This window comes from Salvia splendens, unplaced genomic scaffold (assembly GCF_004379255.2).
Source record: "Salvia splendens isolate huo1 unplaced genomic scaffold, SspV2 ctg707, whole genome shotgun sequence".
NCBI lineage: Eukaryota > Viridiplantae > Streptophyta > Magnoliopsida > Lamiales > Lamiaceae > Salvia > Salvia splendens.
Genome location: NW_024599375.1, coordinates 6,301 through 16,319, shown reverse-complemented (window position 1 = coordinate 16,319; position 10,019 = coordinate 6,301). Strand labels below are relative to the sequence as shown.

The following is a 10,019-nucleotide window of genomic DNA, read 5'->3' as shown; positions in this document are numbered from 1 at the left end:
TTTTCCGGTTCGAAGGCTTGTGGGCCGTTGGGGTCGGAAGAGCCTTTAAGAAGATCCGCCATCGAAGGTGCTTCGGCGACGCTCGAAAAAAATCTAGAGAGAGACGCTCCTCCTTCTCTCTAGCAATACCCACATCTTGATTCATCCCGCCGCCCCCACGCTTTCACGTCCAGCCGCCATTACGCAATCCACACCGCCCTCAACCTCCCCTCTATCACTCCCAATCGGCGCATTCAACCCTCGGTCACCGTCTCACTCCTCCCTACCCCGGCGAGTCGTTGTGTTGCTCGACTTCTTCACCAACACACGGCCTTGGCCGCCGAACCAACCTTGTGCTCCACGTCCGGCCATGCCGGACCCACCTCCAAACCCAGCCGCGGCTCCTCCGGACCCCGAGGAGGCTAGATCTATTCCGGACCAACTCATGGTCTTCCGATCAAGTGAGGACCAAACTCCAAAGATCCCGGCCAAAGAAATGAAAATGACAAGCAAGAAGGGAAAGATAGCGGCTAGGAAGAGCATGCCGGCCCCCATCACCAAAGGCCATGGCCGGAAAAGATTCGTACTCTCCCCTTTTCCGGAGGACAAACAACTCACGAAGAAGCTCGACTTTGGTGCGGTCACCTCCGAGCTAGAGAGCTCCGGATCGGCCTCCGGCCTTGAAAGTCCTAAATGTAAGGTAACACTCTTCTCGCCTCTCTCCATGGATGAAAAAGCAGCACAAGATAGGGAAGCCCATCCCATGAACTTGTCCGATGTGGATGGAACTCATATGGAGATGGTGGTGTATGGAAAAGCTCCGGCTGCCGACGCCGCGCCGTCCGACCTTGAACCCGGCATGGGTGAGAAGACCGTTGGAGGTGAGGAAGGCGGCCCCCTAGGCGTATCCCATGAGGATTCGGACGTTACATGTGTGACAAAAAGCACATTGGGGAGTGAGATAGTCAACTTTCCCGAAATGGATATGGGAACAAATTGCCTTTTGGAAAGTGCCTTTGTCCCATACCAAAAATGGGAGTCACATGTGGAGCATCATTCACCACCTCCAATGCAGCAAGTAGAGCCAAAAAGGATGGAGATCCCTCAAATTATTGACTTGACCGTGGCGGAGAGGCTTGACTCGATGGCGGCGCAACCCCTCCTCGCCGGGCCCACGCCGGCCAAGGTCGAATTGCCTTGAGCCAACCTTGTTACAAATGGGAAAGGAAAAGACATGGAGGCATGTAGGCCTTGCTTGGAGATTGAACCATCCTTGGAAGACTTCCCGCCACTAGAAAAGGGAAGAACCCGGCGAATCCTAGCATCTTTCGAATCCGGAGCAACTCTTACGAAGCCGGGTTGGCCGATGACCAAGCCTAATCAAAACGTCCAACGCAACTTGAATACGTCCTCGGCCTCGGGCATGCATGCGACGGACTCGGGAATGCACGAGATGGAGAGGGAAACGCCCCGGCCTCCCGATGTAGCAATGAACGAGAATGACTCGAGCAATGGATCACATAATGGAACAATCCCCGGGGTTAATACTAATGATAACCCGACACACAACCCTTTGGGAGATGACACCGGGCCAAGTGTGAAGAACCCCAACAAGAAGAAATCAATGGCCGACATGGTGAGAGGGGCATCGACTAGTGAGGGTCCACAAGCCTTCGACCCGGAGAACATACAAAATATTGGCTTTGCGTCCACGGCAAACGGAATCCCATCCATCTACTTCTCCGGATCAGAAATCCAAAGGTTGGCATCATCTCTCGGTCATGCAATTGTAGGTAAGTTTTCGCATTCGATACCGGCCTCTTCTCAAATTCAAAAGGCGCTAGACAACATTAAGTTTTGTCGAGGTTACACTTGGAAATATATTAATGCCAAACATATTCTTGTTCAATTCGAGGACATGGCGGATTATGCTCGGCTCCTTAGTGGTCCCAAAGGTACTCCGGTGTGGTTCATTGACCGGCATCCGATGAGAGTCTTCAAATGGTCACCGGATTTTGATGCCTATTGTGAGTCCCCAATTGCGGCAATATGGTGCAACCTAATTGGGCTCCCGATACACCTGTTTGATCAATCGGCCCTCTATGCCATTGGGAAACTACTTGGTACACCGATCCAAATTGATAGAGCTACGGCCAACAAGTCGAGACTCTCATTCGCACGGGTGTGCATCGAGATAGACATCACGGAACCGCCACCGACCGAAATCATCCTTGACATTTGTGGACGTGAATTGGTGCAACAAGTTAAGTGGGATAAGATCCCGGCCTATTGTGGGGATTGTAAACACGTGGGCCACAAGAGTGAAGTTTGCTATGCTTCCGGAAAGACGGAGCGACCCCCAAAAAGAAACTACAACGTTGCGCCACCAAAACAGCAACAACATGTTGGCAGTGGAGCTAAGAAGAACAATGATGGCACGAAGATGAACGTTGATGATTCGAGACATACCGACAATAACATGGAATGGAAACAACAAGGAAAACACAAGGGGAAGGAAAACAACAACCGGATGAACCCGAAGGCTAGTGTGCACACGGGGGTGGTGTGGTCGGGACCGGACTTCTTGGGTGATATGCATGGCTCGGGGAGTGAGGTCACGACAATCGGCCATAATGCACGAGTCCCAAACCAAGGCAGACAGGCGCACACTAAGGCCCTTTCATTTGAACATGGACGAAAGACCAAATCGGGAGAGGAGGTCCGGCCCCGGCATGAAGGTCAATCGGCTTCAGACTACCTAGTCCAACCAAAAGGCCATTTCAAGCCATTTGCCTTCGAGAAGGCCGAGGATCCGGGGTCATTGAGTCACATGAGCACCAATCGTTATTTCTCCCTCATGGCCCAAGAGAACTTCACGGAGAATGATATGGAGGACGATGAGAATTGGAAGGACTCCTTCTCGCACAAGGAAGACGAAGATGGAGCCAATCCAGCCCTTGTGGAGGCCGAGACACCCCATGGAGGGAGCAATCTCCAAATCACTGAATTTCAAGGGGGGGCGTCAATCCCACCGGGTACGATCTCCGCTAGTTAATGATGTCTTTGAACTTTCTATTTTGGAACGTTAGGGGGATCGCAAATGCGTCAACCCAAAACGTCCTAAAGAGAATAATTAAATCTTATAATATTTGTTTTCTTGCAATAATGGAACCACTTGTCGACCCTAACCCGGACAAGTTTTCAAAAGTGTTGGGGCTGCATTATAAGGGATCGAATGCCAATGGGAAGATATGGATTTTTGTGGAGGAAGGGATGGATTTTGAGGTGGTGGATGACTCGGAGCAACTATTGCATGGGCTGTTCACTTGCCCCCGGACTCCAACACCTATTTTAATCTCGGCCGTGTATGCTAAATGTTCGAGAGGAGAGAGGCTTGCTTTGTGGGAAAAAAATGAGGGAGCTGACCCAAGTCTCGGAAGGAATGCCGTGGTTTATTGGAGGGGATTTCAACACAATCCTCTCCGCGGGAGACAGAATGGGGAGTGACACAAACCGCCTGGCTGAAATGGTGGACTTTGCAGAGGCTATTGAAGACTGTGGTCTCTTGGATCCAGGGTATGATGGATCAGACTTTACTTGGGCTAAGAATGGCCTTATGGAAAGGCTAGACAGGGTGCTGATTAATGAGGTGGCGTCTCAACGGTTCGAGGCAATACGAGTCACAAACCTCCCCCGTATTGCATCGGATCATGGCCCTCTCCTTGTCCGATGCAAGATGCCTAATACCCCCGGAGGAGGTAAAGCCTTTCGGTTCCAAAACATGTGGGTACGGCATGAAGGATTTAATGAATTGGTGAGGGAAGATTGGGGGACCCCCACGGAGGCGGCGGGTCTCCTCAACTTGAAGCTCAAGCTAGCAAGGATTAAGAGAACATTAAAACGGTGGAATAGAGAGGTATTTGGGAACATTCACGCCAACCTAAAGTCCTGTGAAGAAAGCATTGCGATAGCCCAAGCGGAGTTCGAAGATGATCCCTCGGCCCGGAATAGAACGGAGGTCAACAAACAAATTGCGGAGTACATCCTCCTTCTTAAGATGGAGGAGGACTTCTGGCGTCAGAAGGCGGCACTACGGTGGCTGGAAGATGGGGATAAAAACACCAGATTCTATCAAAGCTGGGTGAAGCAGAAGAGGGTTCGGCTACGGATACACAAGATCAACGTGAATGGGTGTGAACTCACGGAAGACTCGGCCATCCAAGCATCGGTGGTTGAGTTTTATCAAAACCTTCTTGCTCCATGCAATCCGGTACTTACGGAACCGGACCTAAGCCTCCTACACCGACTTCCCCCTTCGGAGTCTTTGGCGGCCCTCCCCGAACCTCCAGATGCGGATGAAGTGAAAAGAGCGGTCTTCGACATCTCGGCCAATAGTGCTCCTGGACCGGATGGCTATTCGGCTCTCTTTTTCCAAGCCTGCTGGAGCATTGTGGGATCGGATGTGGTGGATGCGGTTAGACAATTTTTCGGCGGGGCCTTTCTTCCCCGAAGCTTCACGGCCACAAGCATTGTACTCATCCCGAAGAAGCCCATTCCAGAGTCATGGGGAGACTACAGGCCCATTAGTTTGTGTAATGTGATCAATAAGGTGATTACTAAGATACTCTCCAAGCGACTGGCCCCTTTACTCCCACGCGTGGTAGCTCCCAACCAAAGTGGTTTTGTCAAAGGGAGACTCCTCAATGATAACGTAGTACTTGCTCAGGAGATGTTCCATGAGCTACAACGAAGCACACCGGCCCCTAATGTTGCAATCAAGATAGATATGGCCAAGGCCTATGATCGAGTTCAATGGCCGTTTCTCCTAAAAGTCCTTAAACACATGGGATTCCCCGAGCCGTGGGTGGACCTCATCCAGAGATGCATTGGGTCTTGTTGGTTCTCAATCCTTGTCAATGGGGCGCCGGCCGGTTTTTTCAAATCTACCCGTGGCCTTAGGCAAGGGGACCCCATCTCTCCCGCCCTATTCGTCCTGGCCGCGGATTACCTCTCGAGACTTCTTGATAAACTCATCCTCGGCAACAAAGAAATGACGTTCAAAGCAACCCGGGGAAGTATTGAGATCAGCCACCTCGCCTATGCAGATGACATCATCATCTTCACGCAAGCGGCGGCGAACCCTCTCCGGAGGCTACGAGCATGCCTTGATCATTATGCCGAGGCGTCCGGCCAACAAGTCAACCTTGGGAAAAGCAATTTTTTCATTGCCGAGGGTCATGAAGGGTGGACAAACACAATACAAAGGGAAGGAGGATTCTCTCGAGGTACGTTCCCGTTCCTTTACCTTGGAGTCCCTATTTACCGATGTGTGAAGCGCTCGAGCATGTTCTTGTTCCTCCGTGAGAAAATCGCGGCTAGGATCTCTGGGTGGGCCCATCGACACCTCTCCTTTGGGAGGAGACTTACTCTGATTAAAAGCACACTCGAAGCGATACCACTTCATATCTTCCAAGCTATCGAGCCTACGGGCGGTGCCCTCAAGCAATTGGATCAGCAAATGGCCCGCTTCTTTTGGGGGTCAACTAATGAGAAGAAGAGGACGCACTGGATAAGCTGGGAACAGGCTTGTCTACCAACGGCCGAGGGGGGATTGGGCATCCGGAAGATCAAGGAAGTCTTAAGAGCCTTTAACATCAAGTTATGGTGGCGGTTTAGGGAACAAAATTCCTTGTGGGCTACGTACTTAATGGCTAAATATTGTCAAAAGGTCTCCCCGCTAACAGCTAGACCATTGGGGAGGGGAAGCCCTACGTGGAAGAGGATTCTGAAGGCTCGGCCTCTTGCTCAACCGCACATTCGATGGGTGGTGGGAGAAGGGAAGATGCTATTTTGGGATGACTTATGGCTTGGAGAGACGCCTTTGAGAGAACTTAGCCTTGATGATAGAGGAGGGCCTCTCGCTCGGGTGGCGGACTACATTAAGGATGGTGCATGGGATGAGCCTAAATTGCGGAATCTCCAAGCGCAAGCTGGCCTAGCACAACATATCGTACAAAAGATCCTCGACACACCCGTCATCTCGGATGGGCCGGATGTACCAAGATGGAGATTATCAACCAATGGAGAGTTCTCACTTGCTACTACATGGGAGACTTTACGAAGTCAAATGCCGATTGTGCAAGGCCTGGACGACATTTGGAGAGCAGCAACACGTGACGGCCCAGCTTGGCAAAGCGCCATTTTACTTTCGGAAGGAGGGGAAGTTGTTGTGGCTATTTCGGGCAAATTGACTAACGCGCCACCCAAGGCCTCTTGTCCCATGCTAGAGTCTTCTCTCTCCATTCGGCCATCTTGTGGTAGGTTGAGCCCCCCTCCGTCACCGGTTACCATGTCCGCGCCGGGCGCAAGGTCGTCGGCCGGAGCGTCACCATCCTTTCCCGCGCCGGCGATTTCTTCAATGTTCTTAGGATCTTCTTCACCGTTGGGAGAGGGGGAGTTCTCCACCGGCGACGAGAAGATGGAGCCTTTACATTTTGGCCTTCCGACCGGCGAGCTACCCTCGGCCCCAAAATCAATCTTCTTCCGGAGCTGCTTGTCTTCCGGCATAGGTGAGGGTACAAATCTTTTCCGGCCCGTACTTTTGGTGGGAGGAGCTGGCGTGCTTTTTCTCTCCTTCACCTTCGATTTCATGGTTTTCTTCGCCGTTTTCTTCGAGGGAGGGTTAATGGAAGAGTCTCCCTCCGACATGAACGTCAATGGCTGGTCCGAGAGAGGGTCCTCGGCCGACCGAAGGACCATTAGCTGGTCCGAGATGAAGCGGGGTTCCTCGGAGCTCGGGGGGGTCCAGTGGGTGTTCCGGCATGGCTGATGGAGAGTCAAGACACCAGCCGCACCGGGGAGTTGAACGGAGGTTGTTGGTGAGGTGTGTCTCGGGACCGGAGGAGATGAGGGCGTCGGTTTCGAGGGGTTTGAAGGTTGGTCGGAGGCGGAGCGTTGTGAGTGGTGGAGGTGACGTAGAGAGGGTTGGTCGGCGAAGAGAGCACCGTGAAGAGCCGTTGGGGGTGGGGAGATTGTTAGAGAGAAGGGGGAGCGTCTCTCTCTAAAAGATTGGGATTCATACACTCACACTCTACTCCATGACCAGGCTGGCATCCCACAACAGATTGTTACTGATATCCTCAACACCCCGATTCTCTCCGGGGAGCCGGACCTGTCGAGATGGACCTTATCCCGGTGCGGTGAGTTCTCGCTAGCCTTCATTTGGTAGTGGGCGTGGGGGTAAGCCTAGAGGCACAGACTTGGCGCGGCTCGCAGCGAACCCGACATCGGGTAACCTTGTTCATCCGAAAGGCCATTTCAAACCCTTTGTTTTAACAAACGCCGAAGCACAAGAATCACCAAATCACATGAGCACTAATCGGTATTTCTCCCTCATGGAGCGATAGAACTTCATGGAGAATGATATGGAAGAAGAGGAGAATTGGGAAGACTCCACCGCTCACAATGAAAACGATGATGGAGCCAACCCCACCCATATGGAAGCCGTGACACCTCATGAAGGGAATGGCCTTCAAATCCAAACGATGAAGGGAAACTCAAAAGCTTGCTGAGAGCATGGGACACGCCATTGTGGGTAAGTTCTCTCACTCTATCCCTACCGGACTGCAAATCCAAAAGACTCTCGATAATATTAAACTCCGGTGTGGATTCAGTTGGAAGTACATTAATGCTAAACATATTCTCATTCAATGCGAGGACTTGGCGGACTATGCCCGAATCCTTGGAGGCCCAAGGGGTACGCCCGTATGGCTCATTGACCGTCACCCGATGAGGGTCTTCAAATGGTCCCCGGACTTTGATGCATACTGCGAGTCCCCCATTGCGGCAATTTGGTGCAACCTAATTGGCCTCCCCATTCATCTTTTCGACCAATCCGCCTTATTCGCCATCGGCAAGCTTCTCGGCACTCCAATACAGATTGATCGAGCCACGGCAAACAAGACTCGGCTTTCATTTGCCCGAATTTGCGTCGAGATAGACATCACAAAACCGCCTACCGAAGAAATAATCCTTGACCTTGGTGGGCGAGAAACAGTGCAGCGGGTCCGATGGGACAAGATACCATCATATTGTCAAGAATGTAAACACGTCGGCCATGCAAGTGAGGTGTGCTATGCGACGGGCAAGAAGGAACGGCCGCCAAAGAGAAACTACCACAACGGCCCGCCTAAACAGTCACAACCCGAGAGACAAACCGAGAAGGGGAAGCAAGATACGGGGAAGAATGCCCCCAGCTCCAATGAATGGAAACGTTATGGGAAGAAGCAAGGCAAGGCCGGTGATCGACCAAACAATAACAAAACAAATGGGGAGGATATCGGTGGTACTTCCTGGGAGGGACCGAACTCGAAAATGCCGGGCTCAAGGCCGGACTCTAAAATGCCGGACTCTGCTTTGGGGAGCGGACCGAGCTCCGGAACTCAAAATGCCGGGCTCAAGGCCGGGACCGAGGTTGGGAAGTTCCCACCGAACCGGGGGAACCCATTGCATCCCACCTCCGAACCACCATCACCACGTGGGAACATGGACGTGGAGTGGGGCTCCCCTAATGCGAGGCGCTCGGTCTCACCAGCTCGTCGAGGGAATCCGAGAGGAGGCGCGCGCCATGCCTTGACAAGGGGGCGTGGGTTCTTCTCGGCAAAGAACCACATGAGTACTAACCAATATTACTCTCTCATGGCGAACGGAGAATTTGATGTTGAGAATTGTGGGGATGCGGACGAAGACCCCATGGAGTTGCACATGGGGGTCGAGAGGTTAGGAGGCAACAGTTCGGCCGACGATGCCGAGGAGGTCGCCCCGAACAAAGAGCAACACCGCACTGACTACCAAGGAGGGCCTTCAGCCTCTTTGGGTACGCACCCTCCCTGTTAATGATGTCGTACAATTTCATGTTTTGGAACGTGAGGGGGATTGCGAATGCGCCCACTCAAAACGTTCTAAAAAGACTTATTGATTGTCATAATGTTTTATTTCTTGCAATAATGGAACCGCTCACACACCCGGACCCGGACCGATTCTCTAAGGCCTTGGGGCTGCCCTTCATTGGTTCGAACACGAACGGGAAGATTTGGATGTTCGCGGAAGAGGGGTCCACTTTTGATATTGAGAATGACTCGGAACAAATCCTTCACGGTTACCTCAAGTCCCACCGCCTTGCTAGGCCGGTGGCCATTTCAGCCGTGTACGCCAAATGTACAAGGGCTGAACGACATCAATTATGGGACAAGATGAGAGAGATTGCCGGGCCTCTCGAGGGAACACCTTGGATCATCGGTGGCGATTTCAACACCATTCTATCACACCAAGACAGAGTCGGAAGTGATACTAACCGGCAAGCCGAGATGGTTGATTTTGCGGAGGCAACGGAAGACTGTAGGCTGCTTGTTCCTGGTTTTGATGGAGCGGCATTCACTTGGGCCAAGAATGGCCTCTTTGAAAGGTTGGATAGAGTGCTTGTCAGTGAGGATTGGACTAAGACCTTCGAGGCTACTCGGGTTACGAATCTCCCCCGGGTTGCCTCGGACCATGGACCAATTCTTGTCAGGTGCACGAAGATGAACACATCCGCTGGAGCCAAGGCATTCAGGTTCCAGAACATGTGGATCCGACATGAAGGATTCATGGCCGTAGTGCAAAAAGCATGGGAGGAACCCACGGGGGCGGGTGGAATCCTAAACATTCAAATCAAGCAGGCCAGAGTTAAAAAGGCCCTTAAGGAGTGGAACAAAGAGGTCTTTGGGAACATCCATGCTAATCTAAAGGAAAAGGAGGAAGAAATTGCTCTGGCCCAATCTAGTTTCGAGGCAAGGCCGACTCCGGAGCACAGGACAGCGATCAACAAACACATTGCCGAGTACATCCTTTTGCTGAGAATGGAAGAAGATTTTTGGCGACAGAAGGCAGCTTTGAGGTGGCTTGCCGAGGGAGACAAAAATACCCGGTTCTATCAAAGCTGGGTGAAACAAAAGAGGGTCCGTCTCCGCATCCATTCAATTCGTGTCAATGGGCAGGAGCTC

At 52.1% G+C, this 10,019-nt stretch overlaps 1 protein-coding gene across 1 annotated transcript; it reads left to right on the top strand.

Annotated features, from left to right (window-relative positions):
* Positions 1 to 3,421: 3,421 nt before the first annotated feature.
* LOC121791041 lies at positions 3,422 to 7,550 on the top strand. Its single transcript, XM_042189097.1, has 4 exons — positions 3,422 to 3,895; positions 4,130 to 5,054; positions 5,223 to 6,691; positions 7,386 to 7,550. Exons 1-4 carry the CDS (start codon positions 3,422 to 3,424, stop codon positions 7,548 to 7,550), a joined length of 3,033 nt encoding a protein of 1,010 aa, XP_042045031.1.
* The last annotated feature ends 2,469 nt before the right edge of the window (positions 7,551 to 10,019 follow it).